Genomic DNA, 20,700 nt, shown 5'->3' on the forward strand with positions numbered 1-20,700 from the left:
TCTCTATTAGCTATTGTTTACCACCTGACCTAGAACACCTACTTTGCAACGTCTTGTTCTTATAATTTTCTACTCTAAAAATATAGTAGTAGAGTTAAATGAGGCACAAAATCGGGTGACTAAAGCTCTGAGATTGAGATCATCTTCACTTTCTAATCTCCCTTTTTTTCATTTTTTACCTCTATTCGTCATAGCTGCTCTTTCTACAAATGGAGTAGTCTTAATAAAATTGCATTTCTTTTAATGAAAAATGGAACTTTGAGTTTTCTTGAAGCAGGCAATAAAAAGAAATTTAAACATGCCAATAAAGAGTAATTTTTGTAACTTTATATAGGTATATTAATGTGATTATGTGCCTTTGCATAAAAAATCAAGCTAAACGAAAAACATAAAGAAAACCAAAAATCTAACCTCAAATTTAAATTTTGACATATCTATCTTTTGTAGATGTGGAATGTAAGAGTTTCATAGACAAAACTTTCGATTTTTATATAAAAATTTATCGAAATTAACTGGAAATGGCTGATTTAAAGAAAGATTTAGATGAGTATCTTTTACTACAAAGCGATCAAAAGAAGAATTTCAAGTTGACAATCCCTGCAATACCCCTACAGAAGCCCAATGTTACTGGATGGTTTAAGAGGGAACAACCCCAAGACAATGAGTCTTGGTTTCAGGAGACAAGGAAAGAGTATTGCCCTAGTTTGGTAGGTGTAATCTAATACTTATTCAAACAGCGATTGTAAGGTAACCCAATTTTGAATGCTCAGAAGTCAGAAATATGTTCAGTGTATCAATCTGAGTTTCTTGGTTATAAATATATCTACACAAAGTTGGTTTATTTCTCTGCTTCAGTAAACTTTGATATAGTTGTATTAAAATAATAATGTTAGTGAAACCCGTTAACTAATGTTTAATTTTGTTTTAGAGCAGATTTCAACGAATGATACTCTTTGCAATATGTATCGGGATGGGTATACTGTGTTTTTCCATATCCCTAATGTACCTGCCAGTATTACTGTTTAAAGCAAGAAAATTTGCTCTTTTATTCACATTAGGAAGTCTGTTCTTTGTTTTAAGGTAAAAATACCTCATAAGTATAACATGGTATAATTTAATTAACACAATTTCAAAAATGTTATAATAGATATATACTTTTCATTAGTAACAAAATGCTACTTTGACTGACAAGTTTATAGACAATAAGAAAAGAAAGTTTCTAAATAAATAAAATTTAATATTAATTGTAAGTGTAGCTGTACCAATTAAAAAAAAAAAATTGTAATCACACAGAATAAGCTGAACTAGTGGAAGCATACACTGCATTTTAATTAAGAACTAAATAAATGCATGCATGTAATGAAAAAATATCTAATTATTTTGAAAACTTTCAGTTTCTTTTTCCTTTGGGGCCCAATAGCATATCTCAAGCACATGGTTTCGAAGGAAAGAATACTGTTGACATTAACTTATGGAGGAACACTATTTGCAACATTATATTGTGCCCTGCATCTACAAAGCACTCCTTTGACAGTACTTTTTGCAGTAGGCCAAATAGTGTCTTTGCTGTGGACTGTGATTTCAAATATACCTGGAGGGACTGCAGGCCTATCTTTCTTTTCAAAAATGTTTACTAGATCAGTGGGAAGTGGCAGTGCATTGCCCATTTAGTTATCAAGTGCAATGGTGCATATGTTTGTAAATATGTGATATAGAATTATTTTGTATAATTTGTAATAAGTTATTCTTAGTGAATTCAGATACATAAAAAGTTCTGTCAGCATGACAACATAGCTAGAAGCTGTACAAATCCCTCTAACAAGTTGCAAAACATTATTAGTATAATGTGTTTGACAAGTTTTGTTGTATTAAATAAAGAAAATAGAAGAGTTCAACAAATTGTACATCAATGTGTATACTTATCTAAATATGTATCAAATTAAACATTCATTTACTCATAGCTGAGATTGTACTTACACTGGCAGATTTATAATTGTTGGTGATTGATGAATACAATTTTGGTACCGCTTCTATAAAAAAAGCACTTTATTTATTTTAGCTTATTTTCCTTTACCTAATAATTTTCTTATACAGGGTGTTTAAAAAAGATGTGGAAATATTTAAGAGGATGATTTTTCAGATCACTATAAAAAAATGACTACACACATAGGCTTGGAAATGTATTATTTCTAATATACAAGGTTTAAATTTTAAAAAAATTTGCTAGCTTTTTAACTATTTAAAAATTATCAAAACACAAAATATTCCTAGGGAATAAGAGAATAAACCCTTGAATTAAAAAAAATATTTTTATATAATAAATGACCATGTAAATCAATGGTTTTTATTTTTTGTTATTGCATCCCAAAAAAAATATTGAAATTTAATTAAAGTCGGTGGTATATATTTTTTTGTCAAAAAATTTGGTTAAAGTCTCTCTCTTGACGTCACTGAACTTAACAATTTTAATTTAATTAGGGCCAAATCGGCCCTTTGTTACTATAAACAACGATACCAAATTTGAAAAAAATCTAACAATCAATATTTGAAGTATTAAAAAAAAACAATTTACACTTTGTATTTTGAAAACAATACATTGCCGGATCTAAGAAAGGAATTTTTTTCATAAAATGACCCGAAAAATCATTCCTTTAAATGTTACCGCATGTTTTTTAGACACCCTGTATATAGATCTTGAAAATGTATGGGTGTTTTTCTCGCCTTACGGTATGTTCTTGATTTATTGAGGGAATGATCTGCAAATTTTGGAAGGACTTGCTTACGTTTGATAAACATGTTAAATTGTTCTCTTGATAGTAACTTTCTGTCATAATCTACAGTTTGTTTTTTTATCAATGCATTGTTTAGGAAGGAAACACTATTTGGAAACTCGTATCCACTATATTTTCTAATAATTTTTAAGTATACTGCATTTTTTTTACAAATCACTTATTTAACTTTTTATTCCAACCGTCATGCAAATAGAGATATTAACCGAGGAGTTACTGTTGCGATATTTTACTATTTTTACAAGGACATAGAAGCTGAAATATATTATCTACTAGCTGAACTTTAGTTTAGCTCATAATTTCATTATGGCTTATAAAGTGGAATATAATAAAAGTCTCTTAAGATATATACATTTACTAATTTAAAAGTTTCAAATCTTTAAATACACACTTTTTTATATACAAAAATATGATTTTTACAAAATCAAATAAATTTGATAGTATACCTAGTATTAAAAAAATACAAACTGGATCAAGTTTAAGTACTAAAAATCGTAATATTTCCTATGTATCTACTAGCTTTATATTATAAATTATTTTATCAACAATACAATAAAAACTAAATCATTAGGTAGGTAACACAATATCACAAAAATATAACTGAGGAGAGAGTATAGGTATCTGTCAAGAGCTTTAGTAACATATATAGAGGGGGGTTAATATAAATAAAAAGCGATTCCTTTTATTTCATACTGTCTACGCCGATTTGCGGCCGTCAAATAAAACATTACAGTACTTGATACGGTAATATGGTCGCTAAACACCCTTACCCCGAGGCTAATTTAGAGTCTATCATTACAAAAATGGCAATCGTTTCCAGAACTATTTTCTTATATAAACATTCTCGTCTTACTGTAACCACAATGAAAACTAATTTTAACGTAAATATAATTCTAAATAGTGCAATATTTATTTTTTGCGTATGTAAATAGTCAAATATTTATAAAATAAATACCAAATGCGTTTGACACTTGATAAATACCTAATTACGTTCGACTGGGCCAGAATGACAAACGTTGATAAATGTTCCATTCGTCTCATTTTCAAGAAACATTGTTTCTTTTAACCTAGAATATACACCTTTGGTATATTAGACGACAGTATGAAATAAAATAATATACGATAAACGTCCATTAGGTGTTGTTATTGTATTTATTGAGATTTTCCAAACTTGGCTTCTGTAAAATACTTCCACTCAACAAATGACCTACTGGACTTGTGAAACAAAGAACTATTTAGACAAAATTTCATACTTCTCCAAAGTTTGAATTAAGTCATCAAAGTTGATAAAATTGAGCTTTTAGCAAATAACTTGTTGGTGTAGATTTTGCCTTAGTAATAAAAGTTAAAACTACATATTCTAAGGAAGGCATTAGCAGTGACAAGGCACTTACTTGCTCGACCATCATGTGTTATTCTTAAACTAGCTAATACAAAATACAGTTCACTTCATGCGACGGCATCTATCAAACAACATACATATCCAATGGCGTTTAAATACTAAAAATTTTATTGCTGGCTATTATCATTTGGCCGGTCATGTCTGGGCACTATCACCCAGCCGTCACTTGAATTCCGAACTGCAGGATTGCGTTGACTTATATTGTCGTATTGTTGCTGCAACATTTCTTTAATCAGTCGTAGAGACTCTTTCTCCTGTTGCAGTTTTCGGAGACTACGCTGTCTCTCTTCTTCTTCTCTTTGATGTTGCAACAACTCGTTGCGTCTTTGGGTGAGTAAGACAAGTTCAGTCTCCGTCTAAAGTAAATATAAATTATTACAAAAAGTTTCGAGGTTGAATTAATGTGATGAATTTATTTTTTTATATTGTCCTGTTAAATACCATTCATGTTCAAATGTTCTCACACTATTTTCTGATATTTCTACCACTTTTTCAAAATGATAAGAGTGTAATTCCTCAACAACATCTACACATACGTTTAGTTAAATCAATCATTTGAGAAAGAAATATTCGAAAACAAATAAATGGTCATCCTGCTAAATCTAAGCTCTACTGGTATTTTTTCTGATAATCTCAATACCGACAGGCTGCATAGTTGTCCAAAGGGCAACAAAGAAAAAGAAATAATACAAACATCTCTTGTCTATTTTACTAGGAATTTTTATCCTCTTTTACTACAGCATAAATAATATTTCGATCTCCAAATATGACTCCTGGCAGGCAAAATACAATCATAAAAAAACGAGAAACAGTGACATTAAATTAAACATAAAACGTTGAATGAGACTATGGTTTGTTACAAGATTTCTACGGTTGGTTTCCATTTTACAACGCCCCACATCAGTAGTTAAAAATATATAATACATCTAAAAAATGTATTAATTTAATATGCATGTGTCGAAATATTATTTTATCTATCGCCTACACGATAATAAATTATTACAGCACTCATTTGAAGTTATTTGTTAGGTAATGAGCGTCATTATCGCACTATTGATATAATTGGATTTATAACAGCATTAGTGACGTACAAGTAATGAGCTAATAACGTATGGATCCTGAGACAATGTCGGTTGTCGAGTGGTATGGCTTTCGTACCCCAAATTGGAATATTGTATTTTCATTTAAACTCATTAATAGAACGAGGAAATAATACCCCAATTTAAGGTATCAGACGTCTATCAGGGCCCAATTTGCTTTTCGTCATATATTTTTTCTGACTTTGTGAGTGAATTTTTACAAATCTTTGCACCACAATTATATAAAATATGATATTAACAATAAATAACAGTTAAATTATACATTTATTATGCCCCTCTGACACTTCAATGTCTACTTGAGGTTTTTTTTTTAATGATCACTCGTTATTGGCTGCTGTTCAATAGCACAATATGAATTTTATAGATTTCAGGTCCCTATAAAAAACTAAAATCCATGAAAGATATAAAAAAAACGCGTTCGTCGATCGAAAACGAACTTTATAAGCCATTTTACTTTTCATAGACAAAAAACAATTTCGTTCGACCGAGGCGTGAGTATTTATTATCGTTTCATTAACATTATTCGCAAAGAAAAATAATCGGAACGCGATAGGCCATAAACGAAAAATGCTCTCCATCATCAAATAAAATTCCAATCGGATAGGTTAACAAATTACTTTGTTGCAAGAGTTGGTCTCGGCTTACGTCAGAAGGCGTTCAGCCTCAAACGAAAAAATTTATCGAGGGTCGGCTAAATATTTACTATTTCCCAGCATCGAGTGGAATATTTTTAGGAAAAATGCCAGATGCAATTAATGGCGGCCTGCAATCCGCCAGGTCTCCTTGCTTCAGCGTTACTTTCAATGTAACTAAAAGTTACATGACATTAATCAAAATTACTATTATTATTATTATACGTTTCAGGAGTGCGATATACAAAACCAAACAATAACGTTCACTCACTTTATCTCTTGATGCCAAAAACGCGGAATGTGGGAGGAAGCGCTTCGAATTTAATGTTGACCTAGCCCTGACTCAATATTTTATGTCACTGTTATTTTCTACAACCTGTATAGATATTGGAACCTTTCTCCCACTTTTGCCGGAAGAAAACAGCACCAGTCACTATGGAGCGAAAGCATTTTTTGGCCCAAGAGTAAATCCACAGGAGGAAAGCGATACTTTTCTTCCGACTATTTTTTTAAAGTAAGACCTGCATTTTTGAATGAACTATAATATTAGTCGTGGAAGAAATCATGCATGCCTGCGGACCAAAGTGCCTTTTATTTCTTCGAACGTTAATTAAATTATTCGTGGGAGTAAAAGTGCCACTTCTCTTGTTTTGTGTAGATAACAATTAATAATGTTTACATACTTTTAAATACTCTTCAGCTAGTTTTTTGTGCTCTTCGTACTTCTCCACCGATTTAGGGTCGTTCATATTAGGAGTGGCCGGTCTCAGTGGTGGATCCAAGCTGTTCAGAAGGGCCTCGTCGTTGAGATACGGGCCAGTATGCGAGATTTCCGAGGTAGTCAAAGTACCGGCCGTGACGGTATTCTGCGAACCTGAAAGGATTGTTTCGTTGTATGTGCAATACATCTTCGTGATTGATTGTGATTATCCATTTTTGTAAACATAAGAATCGTTTGTCTATGTCGTTACATTCATGGAACTTCTAGCTTACGTCAGCTTGTTTAAGAATCTCACACTATTGTTTTCTAAGAAATGGAAAGGATGGTCGTGTTATTATTATGTTTATGCAGGTTTCGTTTCAAGAGTATTGGCGGTAAACACAACAAAGAATAATTATATGCTTAAAAAATAATCTAAAGCGATAATTGTTGTGAATGTTTTTCAATTTTTTTAATGCATTAAATGGAACGTAAAATTTTTAAAAGTAAATAATTTTACGAAATAGTAATTATGCGAGCAAAATGAGAAAAATAAACAATTAAAAAATACAAAAATTGTCGAAACCTTTATCACCATTTTATATCACAACCATCCTATAAATTTAACACATATTTCACTTATCTATTATAATGAACTTTATTGTAGATAAACAATTTTTGTTTTGATAAACTATTCATGTTAGCTTTAGGTTTTTTTGGTATATATGAATCGATAATGTCAAAATGAAAATCAACAATTCTTGCAAAATTTGGCAATTTAGAAAAAATCAAAATATTTGGCAGAATCTTAAACATTCGCCTGATTGATGTTAGAACTAATCAAGTTATCTCAAACAGTAATATATGGACGCTCACCTAAACTCCAGAAGTTCACAATCATCTTAACTTATAAAACTATTTTACCCGAAATTTAAAATGAAAAAAATAATTTTTTAACTACTGCTCACTTGTATGCAAAAGTGGAAAACTGACATTTTATATAAAAAGGTATATCACACCATCATCTACTGGAACAATCATAATCACAATAATTCATTGTAACTATTCCGAGAACTGCGATCTAATTGGATTACTAATCGGAGCATTTGAATGAAATATCAAAAAATTAAATCATCCAGGTGCGTATAATTAAATATTTGTATGAGTAATTTTCGCTTTTATCCTGTTTTATGTCTAATATCATATGATAAAAGACAAAGCGAGAAAAGTTCTACAGCTTAAACAACATGTAGACAGATAATTTTTAACTATTAATACGTGACGACTTCATATGCTTTTAATAGTGTGCAAACTCTCTTTACAACTTTCTGTTTAAATTTTCGCATAAACTCAAAGGACATTAGTCTGTTGGCCAATGAAAATGTTTTGATGATGAATCAATTTATGACAAAATTCCATTGGACGACACAGCAACGAAAACTCAGTTATGTAAACGTAAATAACGAACTGTTGCCAGAAGCTAGCGTTGAATCGCCACTCTCTGAATCACTTACAATTAATATTTTAATTACGCATTTTTTAAAAAGATTCTTACATTTATGTTTTATCAATTTTAAACTTTAAAACGCTTTCCAAAAATAAGCGCAGGAAGAGACCTTCAAAACTAATTAAGTCGCTTTCTAGTTGAGGCGCTTGTCACTTACGGAAAGAAAAAACAAAATTTTGGCAGAATCTTATCTTTACGCATTTCTTATCTAAGATCAGAATTAATGATGTGAACGTTGACAGTAGTTGGCAAACTTAGCAAAGGAAAACAATTTGTTTCAGATCTAAATTAACACTGAAAGTTGTAAGTTGAATGATATTTTCTGCGTTGTTCTTAAATTAATACTCTATATTAGATATTTCAGCAGAAAATATTTTTTCCGTACATTTTACCGCAATTCTAATACATCTTTAGTACTATTACCCGAATTATTCAGGGGCAACTCAAGTGGCAAAAATTTAGTTTCTTTTTCCGAAAATTTGCCTTAGAACTTGTTGACTTATTTTTGAATTTAAGGTACTTTTGCTACTTTTTATTATCTTGGAAGAATATATATATATTGATTCGATCATAAAGAACAAACAGCGATATTTTCAAATTTCCATGTATAGTTTCAACCAAATGATGTCTATTGCAAGAAGTATGTCACTTTGCTTGTTAAATTAAGTTTCTTACATTCAGGTAATGATCTGTAAATTCTAACTTCATATAGTGATTAACAACATTAACCAAATCTATTTACGGCCTATGTAAGACTGATTTTCATTAATAAATATCCGTTTTTTCATCATTTTAAAACGCCCACTATTAGCATGCGACTGCCTACACTTTGGCTGCAATGACAATTGTTATGACATACGTATGATTTGCCCGCTTCTTCCATTAAAAGTGAAATCTCCAGTGCGGAAAAATGAACTCTGTTAATTCCATTGCTTGTCAAAATGGGTCGTCTATAAGTGGTTTGTAATGTAAACGCTTCAACTTTGACGTAAATCGTTCGGGCATTTAGGTATGTTATCTATCACGGGAAATATGCAGCTTTCCTCGAATAATTTATAAGATAATTTTATTACAATTATACCGAGATGGGATAACCATAACGTGACCAGATGGAACAAACAAAAATAAATAGAAAAATGACAAGTATCAGAAATGATAAAACAAAATATTAGAATTCAAATAGGGGCAAAATTTCCTTATGAAGGGTTAATCAAATGTCAGATCAGTAGCATAAATATATAGTAACATATATCTTCCAACATATTATTCATACATATAAAAAGATTGACAAAAACACCTTTTCAAAAATTATAAAAAAATTCATATTTACAGATCAATCCAAGTCAACAGTAACGATTCAATTCCAATTTATAAACATGTGATATTGCTCTAAAACACTTTTTAGATGCAGGTAGAGGTGAGTCACTAATTGTTTACTAAGTGTAGAAAATGTGAATTCAATTATTACTGTCCGCTTCTTTAAAAATCCTGTTTACATAGTAGAAATAAAAATGCAATCGTTATCTACCAATTTCTATCTATCCTAATATCTATCAACCCTTATTATAACTTCTATAAAAATTTATTAGCCTTAATTGAACTCGTATGCCCTCAACAGACTGCTGGTAAAAACGAAATAATTCATCATCCGCCAATTACCACAGATTAATTATCCGTATAGTGCCAAAAAGATATTCGAATTTGAATTATTTTTTTTTTGCCCGAAACAAACATACGCTCACCATTAGTGGTTTTACACTCTCTGAAAATAATCCAACTCTTATGAGTCTCGTGAGTGGTGAAAACACCCGCCATCGGACAGTCACACATCAGGACCAATTTTCAAAGCAACTTCCCACAGTTCACCACATCAACGCGTCCCACTCACGTGTACGAAAAACGAATGAAAAATGGACGAGAACCACTTGTTGGATTTCCAGGCATGAAGATGTATCCAGAGTCGACGCACCAGGGAGTTTCGAAGAAAACTGGCACGACGTGCGTTTTCTGGCACACTCTTTGGCTCATGTATTCTCGGCCACGTCATTTCAAGCGGGATAATTTTAGGAATGGGGGGCTTCGCACGCGGATATTGGAAATGTTGGTAAGTAGTTAGTTCATCGTTGATTGCTGACTTGAAATGTCTGTTGATATTTCCTTAAAAAAGGTATTTTGATTTTCAAACAGGAAAAGAGACAGCTATAAGCCATTTCAAATTTTGAAAAATCTCGGTTTGCCATAGAGGTATGGGTTTCACGGTGGCCGTGGCTAAACTTGACAGATGAATGAGGCTAAAAACTTAGCAAATGCCAATTTTGTTGCACGTATACTAATTTTTTAATCTCATTCATTAGGTGAAATCTTAGAAATTTAAGAAGTGTTTTAAAATTTTTGCCATATGCTTAATTTCTAACTTCACTCACTTATCAAATTGGACCACACCCACCATGCAAAGTGTCTTAAATCATTGCTAGAGAACTACGACGTTCGCCATCCTCCGCTTGATTTTTACCAAATCACAGTTGATAGTGACAGAAAAATTGTTGCTACCTTGGTTTCATAAAGAGTGATTTTCAAAACTATACATTTTGGATCCCCTTCACTTACCTATTGACAAGTCATAGCAACAATCGTAAATAAATACAGTCAGTACTAAAAATATTGGGTCGGATGCTAAACATAGATTTTTTTTATAATAATGCCTTAAATCACCAACAACAAAGACTTATAGTTAAAGTTTTCAAATATTTAGCAACAAAAATTTGCAACCAATAAATAATCAAAATGGTAACTCTTCAATGATCCAAAAATATTGGGACGATTCCGCTGCATACCTTTAAAATGACTCAAATAATGCTCTTGATATCAACAATGTGATTTTTATAAATAAACACTTGTTTTATCTTATTCGTACTATGCGAAGTAGTATTATTTAGTTTTCAAATTAATCACAATATGAGGCGCGATAAAAACACAAGTTTCGATTTAAGACAATTAATAGTGTATCATTATGAAGAAGGCTGTTCCTATAATAAAATTCTATATTAAAATTTAGTAAAAGTACGGTATGGGTGGGAAATATTATTTTACGACATAATAATGAAGAGAGACTGAACTTTATTGCACAAACTATCCCTTCAAAACTTTTCAATCAAAGGGACCAACGTCTTATCATACGAAGAGTTAAAGAAGGCTCCAAAATTAGTGATCCAAAACTCAAAATTTTATTAAACCAACGACAGAAAACGGTATCTCTTCAAATAATACGCCGAGGCATTCATTCTCATGGTTATCATGGTAGAATAGCACGAAAAGAACCATGGCTACATGAAAAGAATAAGAAAATACGGCAAGAATTTGCGTTCAGCTACATCTTAAAAGAAAATGACTATTAGACAAATGTCATTTTTGCGATGAGTCAAAATTTAACACCTTTGATTCTCATGAGTACCCTAGAGTGTGAAGAAAGGCAAATGAATGTTTGAAAATGGAGAATATACGTCCAACTCTCAAGCATCGTCGAAAGTCTATTATGGTTTGAGGTTGCGTATCACGTGCGGGAATTGGAAAATTGTTATTCATAGATGTCACAATGGACAAAATGTACTATCTGAATGATTTAAAACAAAATCATAGATGTGAAAATGTGAGCATTTTAAATACATTCAAATTTTATCAAGACAACAACTCCAAACACAGCGTTCGAATAGTACAAGAATGACCACTTTATAATCCTAAGGTCATCAAAACTCCTGCTCAGTTCCCAGACCTCAACCCCATCGAGAATATATGGGATTTTCTTAAAACGCAAGTAAGAAGTCATCAAATTACCAATAAGGACACATTAAAGCAAGCATTGCAAAAAGAATGGAATAAATTGAACAGATATTTTCTACAAAAAATATTTCTGCAATTCCAAAACGGTTAAAAAGTGTTATTGAGCAAAAAGGTGGCCATATTAAATATTAAAAATATATGTGTTTCTCAGAGAAGTATAAGAACTCAATTGTTCCAATATTTTTGGATCATTGAAATGTGATCATTAATATAAATATATGTTTATTGTATTTTTTTGTTGTTAAATATTTCGAAGCTTCTACTGTAAGTCCTTATTCTTGGCGATTTAATATAATATTATTTAAACAAATCTGTTTATTTATCACTTTTTAACGAATAAATAAATATCTGATTTTGAAAATGTTTATCCTCCGTCCCAATATTTTTGGTACTGACTCTATGTCGAAGCTGTATTTTATACTACGTGGAAAATTTAATTAGTGAACACCTCTCGTGTCTTAATTACTCTCAGAAAATTTTATTTGTAATAAGAATTTTTGAGCAAATTCTATATTCTCCTTCGAACCAAAACAATATTTTCAAAAAATTTGTTTTCAACAAATTTTATCGCAATTAAATTTTTGTCAAAGTCTAGCCGTGAAAAATTCTAAAAAAAAAACACCCCAAATATGCGAATCGAATATTTTAAATCAATCTATATTCATGCGACTTGATGACTACTCCCACATTCTAAATTATAAAAAAAAACATCTTCCTCTGTTGATAAACCGTTTGCGATATAACTATAACAAGCTTCCATTACAGCAACAAATAACGATCATCTATTGATAGCAACCTCAATCTTACGACGGGAAGTAGGTTGTAATTTGAACCTCCGAAAACTCTCGTAAATCGCTTTCGGTGTCCTATAACCTCGTCGATTGGCAGTTGAAAATGAAAACTGTTTATTTTTCGGGCAAGAGTTACAAGTTGTTTTCGAAAAATCGTTTACCAATCGTCCAATCGTTAAATTCGAATTGCATATTAGAAAATATGAGTCAGATTCTTTTGTGAAAATAGTTAAACGTGTTGGGTGTAATGTTTCTTAAAAGTCCAAGAAGAAAAATTAAAATTGATTTCTAATTATAATTTTAACTATAATTAGTACAGCCGGATTATTTACAATTAACCTAAAGAGCGGTTTGAACAGATTCACATATCATCATATGATCAATGTGAGATAGTAAAAATTTGACGAATTTCTTTAGGAGTTAAAAGCTGATGAGACTGGTCAAATTTGATTGTAATCTCTTTTGATTTTTGATATACAAGTTCATTTTAATGTTATAGTTCATGATTTTGAGAATGTTTTAAAAAGAAAACGTCTAAGAATTTCATTTCTAATACCCCAGGAGCACAAACAAAATATCCCAGGTTAATATAGAATTCAAAATCATTTGATTTACGTGCACAGCAACTATTCAAAAATATTGAAATTTTTCTGGAAATTTCTGAAGTAAGCGACTAACATATTTTTGACTTACCTCAAATAATAAATATTCGAAAACAAGTAATAAAAAAATTGGCAACATTACTAAAATCTTAGCTTCCGTCAAAGTTTATACTTTCTTAAAGAACTTATCTCGACAATTAACAATTTCTATAAATATACCAAAAATTTATTTCTTTGAACCGTTTACCGATACTAAGCAATTAAAACTGCGACAAACAGATTTGTTGATTTAAACCATACAATATAAGATTTTTATGTCAATATAATAGTGAAGCTGTAAGTATACCAGTTACAGTGTCAGAAAACTGTGTGGCCAGAAATTCGAAAAAATTACCAAAGTCACGTGATTTTCAATGTATATGAAACTCTTCTTTTTCACAAAATCATTCTGAGCAAAACGCTAATATTATTAAGGAGAGAAGTGCACAGATGGAAAATTACTCAAGGAAGAGCAATATTTTATTACTACCAATATGACAGAATCACGAAAACATTAGTTGATTGGTATTGAAAAATCAAAAAATCTTCGCTATTTAGAAAATATTAAGTCATTACCTGTGTCCTACATGTCTAATAAAAAAAATTGCTTGACATTAGATCTGTTCATAAAAATTTTGCAAGATTAAGATACTGAATTATAGAAAAAAAAATATATGCACTTGATAGACAATTGTCTAGTGCACTTAAAAATGTCAAATTTAGAGAATATTAAGCTCAATATCTCTCACAAAATATCACATTAAAAATTGCAAATGAACTGCCTCCCATTCAAGAAATCCAAGATGAAATTGATGACTTTTAAGTTGGAGAAGATTTTAAGTCACCATCAATTTTAGGAGCCCTATAGCTCTATAATCTTGCACAGTTTTGTGTTATACAGTTATTTTAGCGACCAAAGATTTTTGAATTACATTCGCTACAAGTGGAAAAAATTGAACTGATTTATGTTAACAGACGTTGCAAAAAACAACCAAAAATTACAAAATGTTTGAATAAATGATGGGTTTTCGCCATAGATACTTAAATATAAATAAGTTAGAAGTTATATTAAATTATTAACATTTTATTGTTTATTTGTTATAGTTTTCATTGGAAAAAAAATTGCCTTTTTAATGTGTGTTTAATCATAAAAAAAAAACAAATCTTGATGTAACGACGACCGGAAATAATGACCTTTTTTACTCGATCCCCTCGCCGTTGTTATATTCGATTTTCGCACACTTTTTTAAAATTTTAAGTATAATATAAAAATCAGTGAGGTAGTTGATTTTTTAGTAGACCTATATAGTTTTTTTTTTAACAGACAAAGAGCCATTTTTCCTCTCTCATAAATTGTTCTTGGGATAACTCCATTTTGTACAGAATAATTAATTACGCATCTAAATGACTTTAAATGCGCACTATGTTGTTTTGTAGGTTGCAATAAAAAACTCAGTTTCCAACAGTTCTGAAACATAATTCTCCGGGTTACAAAAGAACTTCATTTTTCAACCCGCTTCAGCGCCGGTTCCAGACAAAACGAATAAATCAGTCGATCAATGTGGCATTTATTGCTCTAAACCAACCTCGAGGTTCCCGTAACAAATATTCCTTTATGCGAAAACAAGAAAATTATTACTCACATTTTCCGGAACAATAAAGCGGCACTAACCCAAATCCCAAAATAGGATTCGGAATAATTGAAATTAAGATCCTATTTATAGATTAGAATCTTTGTAGAAATCATTATTACTGCAACTTTATGTAACCTTTATAACAAAGTTTTGACTTGAAGGTTGCTCTCCATAAAAAAAAACAGAATTTGAGCAGCTGGCCGACAACAGAAACTCGGCCAAAGGTCGACGACAAGATTCGGATCTTTTTAGTCATGCGTTTTATTTTTGGACGGAAATATATAAGTGTGACAGTTAATTTTACCCATCCCAAAAGAGAAACTCAATTAACTAATACAGTTAAAACTTCCTACGCAAATATGCCTTGGGTCTGCGTGTGCTAATCTCGTTTCTGCGGTGAAATACGCGTTATTTTGAGGCTATTTCTGTCGAAAGATATGAACTTTAAATTTTCGCGAATCTAAACAAAGAAAAATTATTTCCATTTTATGGAGACATAGAGGTCCCATAAAGAACGGTTAAATAAACTCGACGGAGCTTAATTCGGATTATATGGGATCGGTCAATTCGCGCTGTGTTTAATTTTCTGAAGATGTATGATACGTTTTGAACATTGAGGCGATTAAGGCGGGATTTTCTAAAGTATCAGATTTTTTTTGGAATATAACAGTTTTTTATTTATTTATAATCATGCATATTAGTGACATTTGTTTTTGTAGAAAGATGGAGACTTAGCCTCAAATTTAATTGAACTAGTTCAAAACAGAGCAATAAAATTGGCTACATATAAAAAAATTATATATATATATATTTTTTTTGTTTTTTTTATATCTTTCTTACTTTTTTAGTACTAGTTAATTATAATATTAATTGCTGACATGTTTTTCTAGGCTATAATAGCCAAAAACGACAAAATTTTACATATTTTTTATATTTGATTATTCTAAACAAACCGCTGTGACACATTTCTCGAAGTGGAGAAGCTTGTCTCGATTCAATAGGGAACAACAGTTCTGCTCTGGATCACTTTCCGGCATTAATGACTCATCCAAATCTCTAGTATTGCCAGAAAACGTAGTCTCCTGGCTCTCATAATTAATATAATCCCTTCTCTGAATTATCGCACAAAGAACACCAAAGTTGCCTGGCATGATTTAGAGATAATCGGAATAGGAATGGGTTGGGCAAGCGCTGAACGTTTGATTTATGCTTTCGCTAAACATCCTGCGAACAATAAATGTGGCCTCCTTTAGCAGGCGGGCAAATAAAAACAACTATAAATTTAGACTATAAAGCCCAAACAGCTGCAACACGAGAACGCTGACTCAGGTTTGGGGAATCCAGCGGGACATTTTGGCTATGTACAACTGTTCCTGCTGCGTATCGTTAAGAATAGTCTGGCAAAAAAATTAAAAAATATTTGGGAATTTCGAAGTTACAGACATAAAGGAATCCTTTTTGAATTTAGCTAATAATTAGTAATTTTAAGTTAACAACCTCCATCATATCCAGGAAATGCACAATTTTTTAAAAATATTTCTAAGAAGATTATTATGAAAAATCAACCAACACTTACCCATAACCAGCCACCCACAGGTTGCCTCTTTTCTTTTTTAAGTTTACTGTTACCACCTACACTCAAGTGTGGAAAATCCAAACACAATTACCAATCGCGTGCACCAATAATAATTAGTCTGGCAGAGAGGATTCGCATGACTAATCAAACCGGGAGTTATAGCGACACGTTTATTGGGATCTTATATTCTGAGAACAGCATGAAGAAGGACGGGGGGAGATAAGGTGGAGGTCTCTGCGTAATTCTGCAACGCCGTACACATAGGAAGCTTAGAGGTGTAAAATGTCAGTTAAGGTACGAATCAAATATTAGATAATTATAACTGACAGCTGCTCATATTACTGTTCATGAGAACCACAACGTAGAAAGGTGAAGTTGGCAGAACTCAAAATAAGAACACATCAATACTGAACCAACGGTAAATTGCGAAAAATCTTATGTACCATGTTCCCTAATAAGAATCAAAGAAAAATTTAGAACAAAGCGTTGAAATGAAAGTAATTAAAGTTGCTACTGCCTCTATAAGAACATTATCAACGAATTGTTAAGGTATTATATCATTTTGATGTTAGTTAAGGTTTTTAAATGACATAGGTGGCGTTATTTTCGTTCCGATTTTGACCATCGTATTGTTGATACATATAAAATGATATGCGAAATAACCAATTTAAATTATATTCAGTAATACTGAAAATACTAAATTATTCTGAAATGGTCAACGGAAAAACATATCCACTTTTTATCATTATTGAAATTTTGGTCATTCATACTTCGCGAAAATTTTAGGCTGAATGGTTTAGCTGTGGTTGGACCTCCTATATTTTTATGTGTATGACTATCTATGCTATAATATATAGGGACGAATATTCACTATAACTCATTCAAAGATATTCATAACACCAGAAATTGTTTGCAGTCGGTGCCGGGTTATATACTGTTGAATAGGTGTCGTGACGGCTCAAACTACTGTGCACAATACTTACATTTTTTTGGGACGCATTCATCGAATCCCGGTCCTGTCCTTATCTCGTACCCTTCAGTGTCACTGTTCAACTCCCAACAATTCTGAAATTGGACCAAAATTATTTCAAAATTGATGCGAAACTGCAGAACTCACAGGATCAACTGCCACACTGAGGGGTGTCATATTAGCTGCAGGCTGTGGTAATGTTTGATTTACATTGTTCCCGTTTGTATTCTGCGTGTCATAGAAAATCTCTTCAATTTCTTCTTCTAACAACTCATCTTCATAAATGTATTCCGTTGTTTGGATTGGCTCGTTAGCACCGGGTAATAGTGAACATAAATATCCCATTTTTTTCACGATCTAATAAAGAACTAATTTAGGAGTAAAACGGAATATCTAAAGATAAATTCAGGGTACTTCAGCAACATTTTTCATTGGATGTTAGGGGATAATAGTTATTTATCTAGTATGGAAAATTATAGTTTACGTGGATTGCTGCCGAATTCGTTAAAAAAGCAACGATAATATAAAATGCCTTATAGTATTTTTAATGAATAGTTTTGAGTATTGTGGTATAAATTCAAGGATTAAACTTGAATTTAGACATCCAGAGTGGAAAACCAGAATAGGAATATGTGCTAACTGTCTTCCAACATTTGGCCATTCTTGCAATCCATAAATACAACATTCCATTATTCATAAATTCCCCAACATTATCGGCCTCGGAACAGAAAAGTAAAGAAATAGATGTGTTAAATATTAATGCAGGGAACATACAAAAAAGAGGAGGAATGCAGGTTTTGATGTAACAAAAATCTATAAGCTTAAGAATGACTTTCTTGACGTGAAAAGAACGTGTGTAATGATACTAGTCAAAAAATTAAACTAAATTCATGGAAAATATCACAAAAATTCGTCTCTCAAAAAAAAGATAATGGTTCTTTGTTGCATCATAACAAAGTTTTTTTGAAAATATGGTGTACAAAGTTTAAAGTAACAGTTCTAAACATAACTGTGTTATGGTATAATAGAAACAGAACACTACAGTTAGACTTACAAGAGTTAATTAATCACGATAGAATTGACTAGTTATAGTGTTTATTATTGCCGTAAAATGCATGGTTTGTTTTGAATTAAAATTATAATTTGTATTTCATAATTATAGGTTTTTAAATAATAATACAATATAAATATATGTTAACTTTCACAAAAACCACTAACTTAGATTTGTTGCAGAAATTAGAATTAACATACCTCACCCATCGTGGGCCGATTCTCTGGATCCTGGTCCCAGCCTTGTATCATCATCTTTTCAATACATGGTGGACAATTTTGGAGCAATGGTGGCCGTTTGCCTTTATGAACAGCCCACATTATAGAAAAAGTTGAGCTAGATTGACTATAAAATGGCCTCCTCCTGGATAAAACCTCCCACAATATAATGGACCAGCTGTAGATATCACATTTCTCAGTATAATGACAAGACATGAAAACCTGCAACAAGGTAGAATCATTAGAAAACTTCCACTGGTAAATAACACAAGTACCTCAGGGGCCATCCATGCCGCAGATCCTTTATTGTTGGTCATGTATGTATTTTTGTCTGCAGCTGTTCCAAAATCACAAATTTTTAAGTTCACACCTCCATTAATAAGTAATAAATTAGGTGGTTTTAAGTCTCTGTGTATCACAGGCTTTGGTGTCATAGCATGAAGATATTCTACTCCCTATATGCCATTTATTTAACCTTATAATCACTTGTTACAAATCAAACTTACTTTGGCACATTGGTAAGCCCATGAAAGGGCATGGGCTAAAGAATATCCTAGAGTACTTGACTTATGCAAAACATTGAATAAAGAGCCACCTTCTGCATATTCCATTACAAGAAAGAAATTAAGACCTCTTGTGCAGGCACCATATAGTTTTACTATATTCTCATGATCAACACGAGATAGCTGCCTAACTTCAACTAAAAAAGATTGCTTCTCAGCATCCCTTGTGATATGTTTTATGGCCACTGGTTTTTCATTCCACAAGCCTTTGTAAACTACTCCAAAGCTGCCTTCCCCAACAGCCTGTAAGTTGATACAAAATATGCATTACCAATGTTCAATTAGAAAACGTAATGTTTTGTTCCTATTATGTCAATTTAGTTGAGACATTGTCATGCCTTTGGGTTACAGAGACTACAATTTTTTTAAATAATAATTTATAAATTTGATGTATAATGATGAAAATATATGTATAGATTAATATTAGTATGATCTATGTTTCGAGTGAGGACCGAGATTAAGGACTTTCTTCTTTATTGAATTGTAAGTTTGATAAAGGGGTACCTCATGGACATCCAATTCATCGGGGTCAATTTCCCTGGTGTTGTACTGTTTCTCATTATCCGGAGAGTCGGGAGACGCCATTGGGGCCTTTTAATCACATATTTGTGGGGAAATGTAAAATACTTGATGAAGGAACTGCAAGAAAAAGCAAATATTTATAAATAAGATCTATCAAAATTTCCAGGAATTTTTTTAGTTGCTCCATTTGTTAATTTGTCATTAAAAAGTCATTAATGTCAAAAAAGTAGAGAGGAGCAAGAATTATGAAAACGACTACAAAAGACAAATGTAAACAATACCAACTTTATTTCATATTTTTCGCAAGGTAGGTGAAAATCCATTTTATTAAACATTCTGAGATATTCAGATTTGGAAATTGAATCTAAGAAAGTTAGATGAAATCTTATGTATCATCTGCTATTGAACCGATATATACGTAGTTCCTAAAATTTATTATTCCTATTCAAATAGTTTGCACATGTATCCGTTCTCTTTCTTGAATGGGCTTTTTGGATATTTTTTTAAACATCCCGCATAGTTTTTCATTTTTTAGATTTGTCTCAAAATTATAAAAATTATTCATATAGATTAACGATCTAGAAAAATTGCATGTGTTCATTCCTTTCAAAAGGTTTTTTTTTTAATTTATTTATATTAATGTTACAATCTGTCACAATAAAATATAAAATGGACATTTAGTAACTTTTTTTCGTGCAGAATCCGAAAATGATTTGAAAGAGACTGACACTTCAGTCTCCCTTAGTTTTTAGTTGAATCTGTTGATC

At 31.5% G+C, this 20,700-nt stretch overlaps 2 protein-coding genes across 2 annotated transcripts; one reads left to right on the forward strand and one right to left on the reverse strand.

The window, feature by feature from the left end:
- Positions 1 to 28: 28 nt before the first annotated feature.
- On the forward strand, positions 29 to 2,049 carry LOC136338864 (uncharacterized). Its single transcript, XM_066281640.1, has 3 exons — positions 29 to 707; positions 929 to 1,080; positions 1,395 to 2,049. Exons 1-3 carry the CDS (start codon positions 519 to 521, stop codon positions 1,669 to 1,671), a joined length of 618 nt encoding a protein of 205 aa, XP_066137737.1. The 5' UTR covers positions 29 to 518; the 3' UTR covers positions 1,672 to 2,049.
- An 836-nt stretch (positions 2,050 to 2,885) lies between these two features.
- Positions 2,886 to 20,125, reverse strand: LOC136350892 (mitogen-activated protein kinase kinase kinase 7-like). The gene is made up of 8 exons (XM_066303041.1): positions 19,916 to 20,125; positions 19,355 to 19,654; positions 19,124 to 19,303; positions 18,831 to 19,070; positions 17,727 to 17,936; positions 17,593 to 17,674; positions 6,607 to 6,797; positions 2,886 to 4,547 (listed from the first exon to the last, which is right to left on the reverse strand). The coding sequence occupies exons 1-8, from the start codon at positions 19,994 to 19,996 to the stop codon at positions 4,299 to 4,301; spliced, it is 1,533 nt and encodes a 510-aa protein (XP_066159138.1). The 5' UTR covers positions 19,997 to 20,125; the 3' UTR covers positions 2,886 to 4,298.
- Between the last annotated feature and the right edge of the window lie 575 nt (positions 20,126 to 20,700).

This window comes from Euwallacea fornicatus, chromosome 4 (assembly GCF_040115645.1).
Source record: "Euwallacea fornicatus isolate EFF26 chromosome 4, ASM4011564v1, whole genome shotgun sequence".
Lineage (NCBI taxonomy): Eukaryota > Metazoa > Arthropoda > Insecta > Coleoptera > Curculionidae > Euwallacea > Euwallacea fornicatus.

Coding starts and splice junctions, on each gene's coding strand:
- LOC136338864 (XM_066281640.1), top strand. CDS start 519: ATGGCTGATTTAAAGAAAGATTTAGATGAGTATCTTTTACTACAAAGC. Junction 708..928: donor AAGAGTATTGCCCTAGTTTG/GTAGGTGTAATC, acceptor ATTTTGTTTTAG/AGCAGATTTCAACGAATGAT. Junction 1,081..1,394: donor AGTCTGTTCTTTGTTTTAAG/GTAAAAATACCT, acceptor GAAAACTTTCAG/TTTCTTTTTCCTTTGGGGCC.
- LOC136350892 (XM_066303041.1), bottom strand. CDS start 19,996: ATGGCGTCTCCCGACTCTCCGGATAATGAGAAACAGTACAACACCAGG. Junction 19,655..19,915: donor ATGAATTGGATGTCCATGAG/GTACCCCTTTAT, acceptor ATCAACTTACAG/GCTGTTGGGGAAGGCAGCTT. Junction 4,548..6,606: donor TAGCTGAAGAGTATTTAAAA/GTATGTAAACAT, acceptor TATTTACTTTAG/ACGGAGACTGAACTTGTCTT.